This window comes from Schistocerca piceifrons, unplaced genomic scaffold (genome assembly GCF_021461385.2).
Source record: "Schistocerca piceifrons isolate TAMUIC-IGC-003096 unplaced genomic scaffold, iqSchPice1.1 HiC_scaffold_845, whole genome shotgun sequence".
NCBI classification, from domain to species: domain Eukaryota; kingdom Metazoa; phylum Arthropoda; class Insecta; order Orthoptera; family Acrididae; genus Schistocerca; species Schistocerca piceifrons.
Window position 1 is genome coordinate 724,923 of NW_025729108.1, and position 19,131 is coordinate 744,053.

Sequence of the window (19,131 nt, forward strand, 5' to 3'; positions counted from 1 at the left end):
TAAAGCTGGAGATGTGGCAATATGTGGCATATCTAATGACAAAACAACACTGGGGCAGCCATACACGTTTTGAAACCCACAGTTCAATGTACATTGTTGAATGTGTGGCTCTGGAACATATGGTCGCTGTATGTTTCCATACCGATCCACCAAAATGTTCACCTGCAACTGCAGTGGGCAAGGGATCATTGACGCTGGAGTGAAGGTCATTTCAAATGTTAACTGTCAGGATGGGTGACATTTCCTGTTACACCAGGTCAGTTGCACATCCAGATATGCTATCATCTAAATGAATGGAACCAAATAGAGGGCCCATTATGCTATGGGGGCAGTCACTTTGGCTCCTGTGGGTCACCTGTTAGCAACAGAAGGCATCATGACAGTTGCAGACTACATGACATTTATTGCAACTGCCTGGATTCCTTCATTCCTGAAGGCATCATGACAGTTGCAGACTACATGACATTTATTGCAACTGCATGGATTCCTTCATTCCTGGTGTGCTCTCCCATAGTGGAGGCATCTTTCAGCGGGATAATTGTCCATGTCACATGCGCATGGTCTGAGTAGCATGGTAATTAACACTGATGTCTTGAACCATACCATTTAGCTAATCTGAATGTGTGGAATACAACTGGTGCAACATACACCCAGAAACATGTAAATGATGTGTCAAGTCCATATCATGTAGAATTGTCAAAGTACTGTATTCCAAAGGTGGCCGAACGTGCTATTAAGCAGGTTCTTATAATTGTTGTTATGTTTACTAACGCAGGATTAGTACCAACAGAACATAAATGTACACACTATTAATGACACACCAAGTCTCTTGAGAAAACATATCTGAGTACAATAATTGTTATAATCATGTTTCTCCAGTATTGAGCCTCAATGAAGCAAGTGCCATGAATATATTTTTACTGTCACTGTTTCTAAAATACAGAGTTACAAGTACTACATGAAGACTTTGTTTGGAATATTAAGCAGCAAGTCATCACATTTCCTTGGCCTTATACTGAATATTGCAAGATACTTACGATTACTGACAAATGTAAGGATTTATCACAATTCACAATCTTCTTGTCGCAAGATCAATAGGAAAAAGCAGCAGTGCTAATGGCAAAAACACATTTGATTCGTGTTTCTTGAGTATTTGGTAATACCTTTGCTTGACATCTGGAGCTACAGATATGAACTTTTTGTCACATTATCTGTTAGCGCTCTATAGTACACATCATAACAAATTTTTTTACAATTCTACCAGATTTTAAAGTTATTTCACTGAGAGTACAATTTATTGTCCCCTGGTACATACATTATTTTATAGGCCTTGAGGGCACCAACCATGAAAACCTATTTGCGTAAACTAACACATACTTACATTTTCTTTCTGATGTGAAGTAATGCATGTGTCTTGAGAGTATCCAAGTAAGTGAAACTTTTTGTCACAGATACCACATTTGTGAGGTCCACTTCCAGTGTGTTCAAATGCATGTGTCTTGAAATCACCTGATGTAGCAAAACATTCCCCACAGATCTCACATTTGTGAGGTTTCTTTCCAGCGTGAATTAATAAATGTTTGTTAAGATTGCCTAATATGGTAAAGGATTTCCCACAAATCTCACATTTGTGAGGTTTCTTTCCAGTGTGAATTAATACATGTTTCTTGAGATCATCTAACATAGTAAAAGTTTTCCCACAAATCTCACATTTGTGAGGTTTATTTCCAGTGTGAAATAATAGATGTCTCTTGCGATGATCTGCCCTAGCAAAGGATTTCCCACAAATCTCACATTTGTGAGGTTTATTTCCAGTGTGAATCAATGTGTGTTCCTTCAGATAGCATGACAACGCAAAAGCTTTCCCACACATCTCACATTTGTGAGGTTTATTTCCAGTGTGAATTAATAAATGTTTGTTAAGATTGCCTAATATGGTAAAGGATTTCCCACAAATCTCACATTTGTGAGGTTTCTTTCCAGTGTGAATTAATACATGTTTCTTGAGATCACCTAACATAGTAAAAGATTTCCCACAAATCCCACATTTGTGAGGTTTCTTTCCAGTGTGAATTAATAAGTGTGTGTTAAGATTGCCTAATATAGTAAAAGATTTCCCACAAATCTCACATTTGTGAGGTTTATTTCCAGTGTGAGATAATGTGTGTGTCTTGCAATGATCTGCCCTAGCAAAAGATTTCCCACAAATCTCACATTTGTGAGGTTTATTTCCAGTGTGAATTAATAAATGTTTGTTAAGATTGCCTAATATGGTAAAGGATTTCCCACAAATCTCACATTTGTGAGGTTTCTTTCCAGTGTGAATTAATACATGTTTCTTGAGATCACCTAACACAGTAAAAGATTTCCCACAAATCTCACATTTGTGAGGTTTCTTTCCAGTGTGAGATAATGTGTGTGTCTTGCAATGATCTGCCCTAGCAAAAGATTTCCCACAAATCTCACATTTGTGAGGTTTATTTCCAGTGTGAATTAATAAATGATTGTTAAGATTGCCTAATATGGTAAAGGATTTCCCACAAATCTCACATTTGTGAGGTTTCTTTCCGGTGTGAATTAATAAGTGTGTGTTAAGATTGCCTAATATAGTAAAAGATTTCCCACAAATCTCACATTTGTGAGGTTTATTTCCAGTGTGAGATAATGTGTGTGTCTTGCGATGATCTGCCCTAGCAAAAGATTTCCCACAAATCTCACATTTGTAAAGTATCTTTCCAGTGTGAATTATTATGTGTCTCTTGAGATTGTCTGCCCTTACAAAAGATTTCCCACAAATCTCACATTTGTGAGGTTTCTTTCCAGTGTGAATTAATCCATGTTTCTTGAGAGCGCCTAACACGGTAAAAGATTTCCCACAAATCTCACATTTGTGAGGTTGCTTTCCAGTGTGAATTAATACGTGTTTCTTGAGATGGCTTGACATAGTAAAAGATTTCCCACAAATCTCGCACATGTAAGGTTTCTTTCCAGTGTGAATTAATGTGTGAGCCTTTAGATAACGTGACTGCGCAAACCGTTTCTCACAAATATCACATTTGTGAAGTCTTTTCCCAGTATGAATGGAAACATGTCTCTCGAGATCACCTGACCTAGCAAACAATTTGCCACAAAAACCACATCTGTCGGTTCTGTTTGCAGTAAGTAGATCAGCCTGGGCACTGACATTAACAGCTATAGACAAAGTTCCATAATTACTTGTTTTCTCTCTATCATTTGTCATATGTGTGTTACATATGTCATTAGAGGGCTTCTTTGAATCTTTCCAAGTTTCCTTACATGAAGACTGCTCATTGTGTTCTGTGACAGAAACTTCTGGCTCGCTATCCAACGAGGTAGTGGTTTGATGCTCTTCACTATGTCGATATTTCTCATGACTGTCAGCAGTTAAAACTTGACGATTCTCACTCATTCTCATATGCTTTTTCAAGCCAACATTACTGGGAAATACCTCACCACACCACTTACAAATATACGAAGGTGGTTGTCTTCCATCAATGTGCATAAACACATGCATTATGAGTCTGTATTTTGAAGAAAAGCTCTGTTGGCAGAAATTACAGCTATATACATGTAATTCCTTTTCCCTTGTACTACAGTCATATTGGGTGGCAACGGAGCATTCCTTATGAATAGTCACATCTTCTGTATTGGTACTGAACCCATGTGTTGACTTCTCCATGTCTATCACCAACTCATCCTGGACCAGTCTATGGTGACAAGTTTCTTCACATGATATGCTGCAACTCCCACCAGTAATCTGAGTAAATCTGAAGAGTGAGGAGGATAATGTTAAATATTGAGATATACAACAAAGAAACAATATTTGAGTGACCATAAATCCAGTACTATAGGCCACAAGTCATAAAAGTGCATAAGAAATGACATATTCAGTAACTGTTACTGATTTAAAATTATAATATTCCACCAGAAGTAAAGAACTGATGAGGTAAAAGTGGTTTAAAACGAAAATAACGAGAGGAAATTCAATAATGATTATTCTGAGTCACTGCCGATTTGATCTGAAATTTTTAGATTGGAACTAAAATACTTCACTTTCACCTGTTACAATCTTTTTTAAAATACAGTGCTACAAGTCAATTTATGAAATGTATCAAAAAATGAATCAGTTACATGTTTTAATTCAAAATTTTTAAGTTCAAGGTATTTAAGATTTATTTAAGAGAAATAATTTCTAAATATTCCTCTCCCATTATGTTAGCTCTGTAAGTGCATTCTCCTTGTTTCGCCAACACTTTCACCTCTAGAAATGGTAAATTTATTTCACCTGGTAAACAAATTTTTTGTTCCAAATAAATCAATTACTAGTGCAAGCATCAATATTTTCATTAGTTACCTACAATGGATGTTGATCAGCTGGACAATGACTGTTCATGAACAAGAATCAATGTGACAGCAATCAAGGGAACAAATTTGCATACTGATGAATGAATGTGAATGACACACTTGCAGTGGGTTTTAATCTAAAACTGTTTTTGGCACTGCAACTTATATGAAGCCTTCCACAAATGGAAACATTGTCTGAACAGATGGAAATGGTTGCAAATTTTCCAGTACACTTGGAGTGAGCCTTCTTGAAAATTTTTACATCTTCCCAACATCTGGTCTCCTGGCATTGCAGAACACCATTGACTGAAGGACACACACATAAATGGTCACATCATCACCCATTAAATACTGAAGGGTAACACTACATACTGAGTGGCGGTAATAACAGCTGATGGATGAGTTACACCTGTAGTATCTGGGTTTCATTATTATACCTGCAGTTAAACCCTTTCCCACAGAAAAGAACTGTAATGCTTTTCAGGTCCCCAGTATGTACATGGATCGATATGAAAGATTACAAACTACTGAAGGTGTGCAGGCTCCAGAGTTTTCTTTTGTTCTGACTGTACCTTTTCATTTTTTTGCATTGTGTTGAGTATATAGTTTTGTTTGGCATGGTATCTGGTAAATTTCGAGTGTTTTTCAACAATTAGTTGGATCACACGATTTTTTAAAATGTAACTGGTATCATGGTGTGTCAGATTCCAGAAGTTGACAACTGAATCACTAAATATTGTAACTTTTATAACTCAATAATTTACAACTTGTATTTTCATACACATGTAAGTGAAGTAACTGAACACTAATAATGATAAAATACATCAGAAAAATATGCAAAAAAGATTTCAAACAAATACCTTTCTGTTTGTCAAACTACTAGAAATAAAACTTACAGTTAAAATTTTACAATATGCCAGTCAACCATAAACCTACCAGAATAAGAAACAGAATTTCTGGAAAGCTTTAGCAATAAATAAATTTTGAGGTTTTTATTTATCAATTGCTTTAGAGACCACCATGTAAGCATTGTATAGATACTGCGTGCTTGTGTCATATCCCTAATCTTTACTGTACAGCATTTTGTGTGGCAGGTACATTGATAAACTATTCATCTACATCTACAGGATTACTCTCCTATTCACAATAAAGTGCCTCGCAGATGGTTCAACGAAGCACTTTCAAACTCACTAGGGGCACTTAAATTTTTCTGTGCGAACACTGATTTCTCTTATTTTATCGTGATGATCGTTTTTCCCTATGTAAGTGGGTGCCAACAGAATGTTTTCCCAATCGGAGGAGAAAACTGGTGATTGAAATTTCATGAGAAGATCCTGTCACAACGAAAAACGTCTGTTTTCATGATTACCACTCCAATTCACACACCATGTCTCTGACACTATGTCCCTTATTTCGCGATTATAAAAAACGAGCTTCCGTTTTTTGTACTTTTTCAGTGTCATCCGTCAGTCCCACCTGACGCAGATCCCACACCACACAGCAATACTCCAGAAAAGGGTGGACAAGCGTGGTGTAAGCAGTATCTCTAGTAGACCTGTTGCACCTTCTAAGTGTTCTGGCAATGAATTGCAGTCTTTGGTTTGCTCTGTTGTTGTTGTTGTTGTTGTCTTCAGTCCTGAGACTGGTTTGATGCAGCTCTCCATGCTACTCTATCCTGTGCAAGCTTCTTCATCTCCCAGTACCTACTGCAACCTACATCCTTCTGAATCTGCTAGTGTATTCATCTCTTGGTCTCCCTCTACAATTTTTACCCTCCACGCAGCCCTCCAATGCTAAATTTGTGATCCCTTGATGCCTCAGAACATGTCCTACCAACCAGTCCTTCTTGTCAAGTTGTGCCACAACTCTTCTCCCCAATTCTAGTCAATACCTCCTCATTAGTTATGTGATCTACCCATCTTGCCCATCTAATCTTCAGCATTCTTCCGTAGCACCACATTTCGAAAGCTTCTATTCTGTTTTTGTCCAAACTATTTATCCTCCATGTTTCACTTCCATACATGGCTACACTCCATACAAATACTTTCAGAAACGACTTCCTGACACTTAAATCTATACTCGATGTTCATACATTTCTCTTCTTCAGAAACGCTTTCCTTGCCATTGCCAGTCTACATTTTATATCCTATCTACTTCGTCCATCATCAGTTATTTTTCCCCCCAAATAGCAAAACTCACCTACTACTTTAAGTGGCTCACCAGCTAATCTAATTCCCTCAGCATCACCCGACTACATTCCATTATCCTAGTTTTGCTTTTGTTGATGTTCATCTTATATCCTCCTTTCAAGACACTGTCCATTCTGTTCAGCTGCTCTTCCAAGTCCTTTGCTGTCTCCGACAGAATTACTATGTCATCAGTGAACCTGAAAGTTTTTATTTCTTCTCCATGGATTTTAATACCTACTCCGAATTTTTCTTTTGTTTCCTTTACTGCTTGCTCAATATACAGATTGAATAACATCGGGGAGAGGCTACAACCCTGTCTCACTCCCTTCCACAACCACTGCTTACCTTTCACGCCCCTCTACTCTTAATTGCCATCTTATTTGTGTACAAAATGTAAACAGAATTCTACTCCCTGTATTTTATCCCTGCCACCTTTAGAATTTGAAAGAGAGTATTCCAGTCAACATTGTCAAATGCTTTCTCTAAGTCTACAAATGCTAGAAACATAGGTTTGCCTTTCCTTAATCTTTCTTCTAAGATAAGTCAGAGTCAGTATTCCTCACGTGTTCCAATATTTCTATGGAATCCAAACTGATCTTCTCAGAGGCCGACCTGTAACAGTTTTTCCATTCATCTATAAAGAACTCGCGTTAGTATTTTGCAGCTGTGACTTATTAAACTGATAGTTCGGTAATTTTCACATCTGTCAACACCTGCTTTCTTTGGGCTTGGAATTATTATATTCTTCTTGAAGTTTGAAGGTATTTCGCCTGTTTCATACATCTTGCTCACCAGATGGTAGAGTTTTGTCAGGACTGGCTCTTCCAAGGCCATCAGTAGTTCTAATGGAATGTTGTCCACTCCCGGGGCCTTGTTTTGACTCAGGTCTTTCAGTGCTCTGTCAAACTCTTTATGCAGTATCGTATCTCCCATTTCATCTTCATCTAAATCCTCTTCCATTTCCATAATATTGTCCTCAAGCACATCGCCTTGTATAGACTCTCTATACAAGGTGTTACAAAAAGGTACGGCCAAACTTTCAGGAAACATTCCTCTCACACAAATAAAGGAACAGTGTTATGTGGACATGTGTCCGGAAACGCTTAATTTCCATGTTAGAGCTCATTTTAGTTTCGTCAGTATGTACTGTACTTCCTCGATTCACCGCCAGTTGGCCCAATTGAAGGAAGGTAATGTTGACTTCAGTGCTTGTATTGACATGCGACTCATTGCTCTACAGTACTAGCATCAAGCACATCAGTACGTAGCATCATCAGGTTAGTGTTCATCACGAACGTGGTTTTGCAGTCAGTGCAATGTTTACAAATGTGGAGTTCGCAGATGCCCATTTGATGTATGGATTAGCACGGGGCAATAGCCGTGGCATGGTACGTTTGTATCGAGACAGATTTCCAGAACGAAGGTGTCCAGGCGGGAAGATGTTCGAAGCAATGGATCAGGGTCTTAGGGAGCACGGAACATTCCAGCCTATGACTCGCGACTGGGGAAGACCTAGAACAACGAGGAGAATGGATGAGGCAATTCTTTGTGCGGTTGACGATAACTCTAATGTCAGCGTCAGAGACGTTGCTGCTGTACAAGGTAACGTTGACCACGTCACTGAATGGAGAGCGCTACGGGAGAACCAGTTGTTTCCGTACCATGTACAGCGTGTGCAGGCACTATCAGCAGTTGATTGGCCTCCACGGGTACACTTCTGCGAATGGTTCATCCAACAATGTGTCAGTCCTCATTTCAGTGCAAATGTTCTCTTTACGGATGAGGCTTCATTTCAACGTGATCAAATTGTAAATTTTCACCATCAACATGTGTGGGCTGACGAGAATCCGCACGCAATTGTGGAATCACTTCATCAACACAGATTTTCTGTGAACATTTGGGCAGGCATTGTTGGTGATGTCTTGATTGGGCCCCATGTTCTTCCACCTACGCTCAATGGAGCACATTATCATGATTTCATACGGGATACTATACCTGTGCTGCTACAACATGTGCCTTTACAAGTATGACACAACATGTGGTTCATGTACGATGGAGCTCTTGCACGTTTCAGTCCAAGTGTTTATACACTTAACAACAGATTCGGTGAGCGATGGATTGGTAGAGGCAGACCAATTCTATGGCTTCCACGCTCCCCTGACCTCAACCGTCTTGACTTTTTATTAATGGGGGCATTTGAAAGCTCTTGTCTACGCAACCCTGGTACCAAATGTAGAGACTCTTCATGCTCATATTGTGGATGGCTGTGATAGAATACGCCATTCTTCAGGGATGCATCAGCGCATCAGGGATTCCATGCGATGGAGGGTGGATGCATGTATCCCCGCTAACGGAGGACGTTTTGAACATTTCCTGTAACAAAGTGTTTGAAGTCACGCTGGTATGTTCTGATTCTGTTTGTTTCCATTCCATGATTAATGTGATTTGAAAAGAAGTAATAAAATGAGCTCTAACATGGAAAGTAAGCGTTTCCGGACATATGTCCACATAACATATTTTCTTTCTTTGTGTGTGGGGAATGTTTCCTAAAAGTTTGGCCGTACCTTTTTCTAACACCCTGTATACTCCTTCCACCTTTCTGCTTTCCCTTCTTTGCTTACAACTGGGTTTCCATCTGAGCTCGTGATATTCATGGAAGTGGCTCTCTTTTCTCCAAAGGTCTCTCTAATTTTCCTGTAGGCAGTATCTATCTTACCCTCGTGAGATAACCCTTTACAGCCTTACATTTGTCTTCTAGCCATCCCTGATTAGCCATTTTGCACTTCCTTTCAATCTCATTTTTGAGACGTTTGTATTCCTTTTTGCCTGCTTCATTTACTGCATTTTTATATTTTCTCCTTTCATCAATTAAACTCAATATTTCTTCTGTTACCCAAAGAGTTCTACTAGCCCTCGTCTTTACCTACTTGATCCTGAGCTGCCTTCACTATTTCATTCCTCAAAGCTACCTATTCTTCTTCTACTGTATTTCTTTCCCCCATTCGTGACAATTGTTCCCTTATCCTCTCCATGAAACTCTGTACGACCTCTGATTTAGTCTGTTTATCCAGGTCCCATCTCCTTAAATTCCCATTGCAGTTTCTTCAGTTTTAATACACAGTTCATAACCAATAGATTGTGGTCAGAGTCCACATCTGCCCCTGGAAATGTCTTACAATTTAAAACCTGGTTCATAAGTCTCTGTCTTACCATTATATAATCTATCTGATCCCTTCTAGTATCTCCAGGATTCTTCCATGTGTACAACATTCTTTTATGATTCTTTAACTAAGTGTTAGCTATGATTAAGTTATGCTCTGTGCAAAATTATACCAGACGGCTTCCTCTTTCATTTCTTACCCCCTATCCATATTCACCGACTATGTTTCCTTCTCTCCCTTTTTCTCTACCCACAATATTATCTATGTGATCGTTCGAATTTAGGTTATTTGTAATCCCTAAGTATTTAGTTTAATTTACTGCCTTCAGTTTCGTGTGACTTATCGTGTAATCGTAATTTAGCACACTTCTTTTAGGAGTCATGTGAATAACTTCATACTTTCCCTAATTCAGGGTGAGTTGCCACTTTTTGCACCATATAGATATCTTATCTAAATCATTTTGTAAGTCGTTTTAATCATGTGATGACTTTACAAGACGGTAAATGACAGAATCATCTGCAAACAATTTAAGACGGCTACCCACATTGTCTCCTATGTTGTTAATATAGATCAGGAACAATAGCGGGGAATGCCGGATATTACTTGTTTTACTCGATGACTTTCCGTCAATTAGTATGGACTATGACCTTTATGACATGAAACATGAATCCAGTCGCACAACTGAGGCGATACTCTGTAGGCACACAGTTTGGTTAGAAGACGTCTGTGAGGAACAGTGTCGAAAGCCTTCTGTAAATCTAAAAATATGGAATCAATTTGACATTCCTTGTCGATAACACTTATTACTTCAGAGTATAAAGAGTCAGTTGTGTCTCACAAGAACGATATTTTCTGAAACCATGCTGACTGTGTCAATAAATCGTTTTCTTCGAGGTACTTCATAATGTTTGAATACAGTATATGTTCCAAAACCCTACTGCAAATCGACGTTAGTGATATAAGCCTGTAATTTAGCGAATTACTCCTACTTCCCTTTTTGGGTATTTGTGTGACTTGAGCAATTTTCCAGTCTTTAGGTAAGGATCTTTTGGTGAGCGAGTTGTATATTATTGCTAAATATGGAACTATTTTATCAGCATACTCTGAGAGGAACCTGACTGGTATACAGTCTGGACCGGAGGCTTTGCCATTATTAAGTGACTTAAGCTCCTTTGTTACTCCGAGGATATCTACTTCTATGTTTCTCATCTTGGCAGTTATTCTTGATTGGAATTCAGGAATATTTACTTCGTCTTCTTTGGTGTAGGAGTTCCGGAAAACCGTCTTTAATAAATCCGCTTTAGTGGCACTAGTATACCACATTAATCTATGTGATATTTATCTCTCAATTGCTATCGATATTGTCTCTTTGAAAACATACCACAACTTTTCTACACTTACATGATCGGATCGGAAGGAGTGAAGACTGTCTCTTAAGAGGGCCTTAAGAGCATTCTTATCAGCTTTTTTAAATAGATATACTTTGCATTTCTTTTTGATGGTTGTAGTGATGATGGAAGTGCAGATGTATTTTATGAACACACATACTACAGCCTGGACAGTAACACTGCTGATGGTTTACACCACATTCGTTAAAAATTTTGGCATGATAGCTGTTACCTCTATTTTATTCCTTCCTTTGTTCTCTCAATTTTCCAACCAAAGGGCTGTCATTATGAACAAAAACAGTTTCTTACATTCGATTTATCTACGCCAGTACTCCTCTACCCAACAACTAGTTGGGTTGGGGGATCAATGGGACTTCGCAACCTTTACTCAGTCTTTTGGCCGAGGCTGGTTGCAAAGTGCCATTCCCAAAGTCCCTCCCCCCCCCCCCCCCGTTCCGGGATATAATTAGTGAATTAATGTACTCCAACTGTTTCCATCCAGTGTAATGCATGGGAAAATGCGAATGTCTGCAAGCTGTGTAACTGAGGTGGAAGGTGGTGACCAGCCTGCTATTCACCTAGCAGGGTGTAGAAAACCACCTAAAAACCACATCCAGGCTGGCCAGCACACTGGCCCTTCGTCGTTAATCTGCCAGGTGGATTCTATCCGGGGTCAGCACGCCTACTGGAATCCAGGAAACAGTGTGTTAGTTCTCTCGGCTACCCTGGTGGGTCGTTTCTTACATCACTGTGAAACTATTACATCTGGTTCCACCTACTAAGGAAAGATTGTCAGTGCACTTGATGTCAGGGTTGGAGACTGTTGTGAATACAAGCAAGCCTTTTAAATCTTATCTCAGAAACATTAATAACACGCAAAGAAGGTATGTTCTTTTGAACATTTTTATATTATCAAGATTTTTTTTCATCACTGTTGAATATCTAAAATATCTTCAGGGAAAAGTACACCTGATTTCTAGTTCAATGTCTCGATTCCTGCCCAACGCATTACCACTGAGTCACAGGGCAGGAATCTGCAAAGCAATGTTATATTGTCTAGCATAAACATTGCTTGGATTGTGCATGTCTCCATTTGAGTTTCCCCTACAATAAAAGAAGGAGTCATGGTGATATGAGTATGTCCTCTGTTGTTATTTTCACAACGACCACCACCACCACCACCACCACCACCACCACCACCACCACCAAGCCATTTTCTGAATTTGTATCACCAATTTCCATCATTTAATCTTGATGAATATTAGTGTCATGCACAACTTCATAAATCATTTACCGAAATATACGATGAAGTACAGTTCTCTTACTCTCAGAAGTCATGTATGATGATGATTGGTTTATGGGTCACTCAACTGCACAGTCATCAGTCCCAATTTTTAAGGTCTTTTTTTTTACACAGTCCAATGTTGCCACTGTCACGAATGATGATGATAAAATGGTGAGGAAAATGCAAACACCCAGTCATTAGGCAGAGAAGGTCCCCAACCCAGCCAGGAATCGAATCCAGGATCCCATGATCCAGAAGCAGCAATGTTAGCTACTAGATCACGAGCTGTGGACAGAACTCATGGAGAAAAGAAGTCCGATCTGACTGGTTTGAATGGTTAGGGAGACATGTGGCACACTGCACAATGTAAGAGACACTGACAGGTCACCATAACTATTACACTGTAATAACAATAAACACAAGCTGTTGATAAAAACCCCTGCTGAGTGGCAATCATAGAACGAGTGTGGTATCTGCTAGACGTCATAGCAACTTTATTAGGAATTTACTGAGGGCAAAATTGTCTGAAAAGCACCCTGTTTTCATAACAAGAAATCGATCCGAGGCGTTTTAACTGATTTTAATTACACAGAGTGTTCTGGGTGCTGCAGTGTGGGCTCTAAACTTTGCAGGATGCTGTAACATTGTAGGATGTATATTAACTGGTGTCCTCAATGAGCATGCTGAAAAATAATTTTTCACTTTCCGCCACCAGGTGAAAATATGGCGCTATAAGCAGTGAGAATCAGATATCAGGCAGGAAAAGAGACGAACGATCAGACCAATGATAATGGTGGTTCTGGTACCTTTGTTAGCATATGATCAGAAGTTACATATTCAAAATGGTCTACTGCCTCTGTAACTTGATGTATGCATGACATGACATAGTTAATAGTTGTCTACATCATATACAGTGTAATCAGATTGACTATCATCATATGATAGCTTACTGATCAGGGGTAACCGGATACATCCCCAATAAATCTTTCACATATCCCAACATCCACATGTCACATGAATTTATATCAGAGGATCTCGAAGGCCACATATCTTGAAACTGCCTAGATATGATGCAGATGATACTGAAGTTTACATGAAACCAATGGTTCACTCGACAATGACATACCATCAAAATAATGGTACATGTGTTTTCATGAAATGCTGGAATCACGTTGCATAAGAAGGTCCATATAAAATTCAGATGTCACTGTACTCCTAAGAGGTGCATGACTTGTCATTATCTTCAAGAAACACTGACTGAAAATGAAGGGGGCTTGTGAAATCACACCACACTATCACATAAGCTGGCAGCAGTGGATGTTCCTGCACAAGATTTAGGAGGAAAACCCCCATATGTGACAGTTCTGTGCATTCACAGCCCTATGCAGAGTAAAATATGCCATGTCCATCCAAAGAATATTCCCCAGCCAAAAGTCGCTCATTTCCATGTGTGCCAAAAATAAAGACAAAATGAAAGTGTTGTGGCCTATCTTGGGGCTTCTTTAGCAGCACATTCAGAGCCTTCTAGAGATAGTAGTGTAAAATGTGCCACCAAATCTTTTTAACTGTTGACTGGGGGGAGGCAATCAGAGGTAGCGTGTGTGTGGAGGGAGGGTGGGTAGGGGGGGAGGGGGGGAGGGGGGGAGGGAGGGAGGGAGGGAGACAGAGATCCTGTGAGAACGCTAGCATTTACTGCAGAATTTGAGGCATCTGCTGCATGATTAGCTGTAGCTAAAAGCAACTTCAACAATCGCTATGGCAATCTGCTGCACCACCCAATTCACTTATTTCTTCAAATTCGTTGATTGTATTCTTCAACACATTTATTGACATGGGGCCTCTTCACAGCCATGTATTTCAATGATATTCCTGCAATGCAGTGCTGCTGTTCTGATAAAACAGCTGTACCACCTGTGCACTGCATTTCTTCTCAATAGGCACTTCATTTCATTTCATATGAAAGAGATACCTTCTTAACTGGGTGTATATACAAACAAGAAAAAATTTCCAGATTTCCCAGCTAGAAACGCGATTGCTAAGGTGAAAAACTTTTTATTGGGTGGAAGTACATTTTTCCATGTTAAAAGATGGTATCATTTCCATAGGAGCTGTAAACCTTATCAATACATTGAATGGTTATGGATTTATAAGCCTGTATAGAACTTTCTGGCAGTTTAGGAATCTCAACCTACCTGGAGATACGGGCTGGGGAGATACATGGGAGACAGAGAGAGGAAGGGAGGGTGGGAGAGTTAGAGAGAAAACAGGAAAAGAACTAGTGCCTGAGGTGCACAGGATGGAAAGGGGATATGGGAAGGCAGGGGGGGAAGGAGAGGGATGAGAGGACCCTTGTGCCTCCTCCCTGTGCTTCTGCTACTTGTAGCTTTAGCAGCTCCTGTTCGAAGTGCCCTTGGCTCTGCATGCACAGGACCAAGATTTCAGTACAATTAAAATGCATATTCACTGTTATGAACATAAGCATCCAGCCATGAACACCTCCACTCCCATGGCCAGTGCTCCATCAACTATCATGCAGCACACTTTGCCCCTTGCACCTCACATCTCTGAGCCCATTATGTCATATGACGTTACTGCAATTAACATGTATGAAGTGTTGCATATGTTCGAATTGTTTAACATGCCTGTACCTACAAGAAACGTTTAAAAACTAGTCTACCTGTAAATCTCATTATGTTTTGTTACTATTGTATCAGTAGGAGGTTCTACTTTCTTTTTGAAACATCTATGCACAACACTCTCTCAGCATTTGCATCTTGACAATGACTGATTAAGACATCGACTGTACATATCAAAAACAAAAAAGAAATCCCACTGCTAAGCATTCGATTTTCTGTATTCAGTTGATTAACTTTTTGTCCATGGTACACTGTAATGGGAGTGCTGATGATGAAGATATTGACGCAATTTGCTGTTGTTGCTATGGTATTCCAGAAAATGTAATGAGAACAGTGTCCGTAAATACGTGAAGAGCAAGTGGCTCTGAGACAATTATCAGCCACACCACCTAAACGTCCGAAGCGCAAAAGCATATATGTAAGATGACGATGATGCCTGATGATCTATATCTACATGATAACTCTGCAATTCACAATTAAGGGCCTGGCAGATGGGCATCGAACCATAATTTTTAATTTACTTCTCTACCATTCCACTCTCATTGCGTGCAGGGTTACATATTTCCATGTGAGCTCTGATTTCTCGTACTTTACTATGATGATAATTTCTCCCTACATAGATGGGCGCCAACAAAATATTATCAAACTCTGACGACAAAATTCGTGTTTGATATTTCACGAAAATCTCTGGCTCTAGCGAAAAACGCCTTTGTTCTAATTACCGCCATCCCAGTTCATGTATCGTATCCATAGCACTCTCTCCCTGATTTCGTGATAATACAAAAACAGCTGCTATCCTTTAAATTTCTTTGATGTCCCACACCACACTGGAATACTCCACAAGAGGACAGACAAGCACAGTGTAAGCAGTTTCTTTGGTAGACTTGTTACATTTTCCAAGTTGTCTGCCAAAAAACCAATCTTTGGTTTGCTTCCTCCAGAGCAGTATATATATGAATATTACGATTTAATTTACCCATAAGTGTAATCCCTATGTATTTAGTTGAGTTCACAGCTTTTAGGTTTGTATGATTTATCGTGGTAACGAAATTTAGCACATTTATTTCAATACTCATGTGTTTTACTTCATACTTTCCACTATTTACAGTCAAATGTCATTTTTCACATCTTAAAGACATCTTTATCACTTCACAATTCGTTTTGATCATCTGATGACTTTACAATAAGGTAAATGGCAGCATAATCTGCAAACAATCAAAGAGAGCTTCTCAGATTGTCTCTTAAATCGTGTACATAGATCAGGTACAAGAAAGGGCCTATAACACTTGCTTGGGAAACGTCAGATATTACTTCGATGACTTTCTGTCAGATATTACGAACTGTTACCTTCCTGGTACAAAATCACGAATAAGTGCAAACAACTAGGATGATACTCCAGGGGCACACAACGTAATCGGAAATCACTTATGAGGAATAGAGTCAAAAGCTTTCTGTAAAACAACAAATATGGAATCAATGTAATGTCATCTGCCCAAATTAGTCATTACTTTGCGAGAATAAAGAGCTTGTTGTGTTTCACAAGAATTATGTTCTCCGAATATGTGTTGGTTATTTGTCCATAAATGATATCTTGAAGGTCATTCACAATGTTCAAACAGATTATATTTTCCAAAATCCTACTGCAAAGTTACGTTAGTGGTATGGGTGGGCATTTCATCGGATTACTCCCATTTCCTTTCTTGGTTTCCGGTCTAATTTGTGCTACTTTCCTGTCTCTGGGTACTGATCGTTCTGCAGTTGAAGAGTTGCACATGACTGCTAAGTATGGAGCTATTGTATCAGCATATTCTGAAAGGAACCTGGGTGGTGTACAGTCTGCCCCAGAGGCAATGCCTTTCTTAACGTGGGTGATGTACAGTCTGACCAAGAGGCATTGCCTTTCTTAAGTGTTAAGCTACTCCAACACATTTAGGATACCCACTTCTAAGTTACTCATATAGGCAGTTATTCTTAATTAGAATTCTGCAATACTTTGCTCTTCCTGTGCAGGAATTGATAAAATCCGTGTTCAGTAACTCGATTTAGTAGCACTGTCTTCAATAACTATACCATTGTTATCGCGCAGTGAAGGTATTAATGCATCTTGTCAATTGTATACTTTACATACAACCAGAATTTCTTTGGGTTTTCTGCCAGATTTCGACACAGAGTGTCGTTCTGGAAACTATTAAAAGCCTCCCTCATTGAAGTTTGCACTAAATTTCGAGCTTCTGTAAAACTTCGCCAATCCTGTGGATTTTGCATTCTTTTAAATTTGGCATGTGTATTTCATTGCTTCTGAAACACTGGTCTGACCTGTTGTGTGTCAGTACCACTTATTAATTTATTTGATATGTATCTCTCAGTTCGTACTTATTTTACTTTAAACCACATCTGGGCTATGTTTAGAAAGACTTATCTGAAGGAGTGGAAACTCTCTCTTTGGGATGCGTCAAGTGAATTTTTATCTGCTTTTTCAAGGGCATGTATTATGCGTTTATTTTGGAGAGTTTTGATGTTACAGTATTCACTCTTGTGAACTTTTCATGGCTCGACAACATTGTGGTCACTAATCCCTGTACCTGTTACGCTCCCTGTTTGGCCATGGTTATTAAGATGTCAAAGATGTTTTCTCAACCATTTACACTTTCAGTGCGTTTCTGAACTCACTGTGCAAAATAATTATCAGACACACCATTCAGTTCGCTTTTCGACGACGTTTTATGCCTACCACTGACATTGTATTTTCGCCAATATATCGAGGGTAGACGAAAGTCCCCACCAACTCTAATTCTACAAGTGGCATACCTATTTCAAACGACAAGTTTTCTTTGAACTGTTCAGCATGTTTCATCCAAGTCAGAGCATTGGTGAAGGGGACTTATTAATTTATTCCAGTTCGTAGGTGTAAGCTCCACCCGTACTTATCATACTGTATAGGCTTTCACAGTCAGCACCCCCATTAGTTAAAACTTATGGCCTGAGAAGCCATGGTCAATCTGTAAAACTACTACTTCCTGACGTTTCGTTACCAACTGCGGGCAGCAGTGAGTCAATGACTGGCTGCCAGGCTATGGAGGTCCCAACATTGCCTGTCCATGATTTATTTGGCTCTGAGCACTATGGGACTTAACATCTCAGGTCATCAGTACGCTAGAACTTAGAACTACGTAAACCTAACTAACCTAAGGACATCACACACATCCATGCCCAAGGCAGGATTCGAACCTGCGACCGTAGCGGTCGCGCAGTTCCAGACTGAAGCGCCTAGAACCGCTCGGCCACCGGCGGCCGTCCATGACTTATTTCCAGTATGATAATGAGTTTCACGAACAAACAGAAGGCGTGGCCATGGGCAGCCCTCTGAGTCCAGCTGTTGCTAATGTTTTCATTGAATTTTTTGAACAGTAAGCACTGCAGCCGGGCAGAAAAAGTCCTTGAAAGTGGTGTCGGTACGTGGATGGGACTTTTGTGATATGGAATCACAGTAGAGAGGAACTGTACGGTTTCTTGGTGTATCTGAATAGTATTAATCCAAAGATACAATTTACTATGGGGAAACAGAGAAATGGCAACTAATTTTTTTGGACATATCAGCAATTAAACAGGCAATGGGATTCTAGGGCATAAGGTGTATACAAAAGAAACACACATCGACTACTACCTCTATAAGCATTCAAACCATCATCCCAGGAAGAAGAGAGGTGTCATTAAAACATTGGTGGACAGAGTTAGTAAGTTTATTTTCAAGTTGATCTAAATCATTTACGAATGGCTGTTAAGAAAAATGGTTACGCCGACAACGACATCGAGAGAGCACTTCATCCCAGAAGAAAAGTATGTGACAACATGCAGCAACAACTGTCAGCTGGAAAAGTTTTTCTTCCATTTATTCACAATATTACGGACTGTATTGGGAAAGTTTTGGCCAACCGAACACAAAAGGAACTGTAGACTGGGATATACCGACAAATCAGCTGTACCGAAACATGTTTTTAAGGAAGGTTGTCATGAAATAAAATTTAGTGAGACAAGCGTGTTAGCCAGAACATCGATAATTATGCACGTATGTATAGGAAAGCTATAGAAATTCTGGAACACCACAAT

At 39.4% G+C, this 19,131-nt stretch overlaps 1 protein-coding gene across 1 annotated transcript in view; it reads right to left on the minus strand.

Moving 5' to 3' along the window:
• Positions 1 to 1,226: 1,226 nt before the first annotated feature.
• LOC124770941 (zinc finger protein 431-like) overlaps positions 1,227 to 19,131 on the minus strand; it is a 105,861-nt gene continuing 87,956 nt past the window's right edge. Inside the window, exons 7-8 of the mRNA XM_047249240.1 lie at positions 3,616 to 3,788; positions 1,227 to 2,349 (exon numbers count right to left, since the gene is read on the minus strand). Of these exons, the coding sequence (XP_047105196.1) occupies positions 1,367 to 2,349; positions 3,616 to 3,788 (1,156 nt within the window). The 3' untranslated portion in view covers positions 1,227 to 1,366. The remainder of the gene's footprint in view (positions 2,350 to 3,615; positions 3,789 to 19,131) is intronic.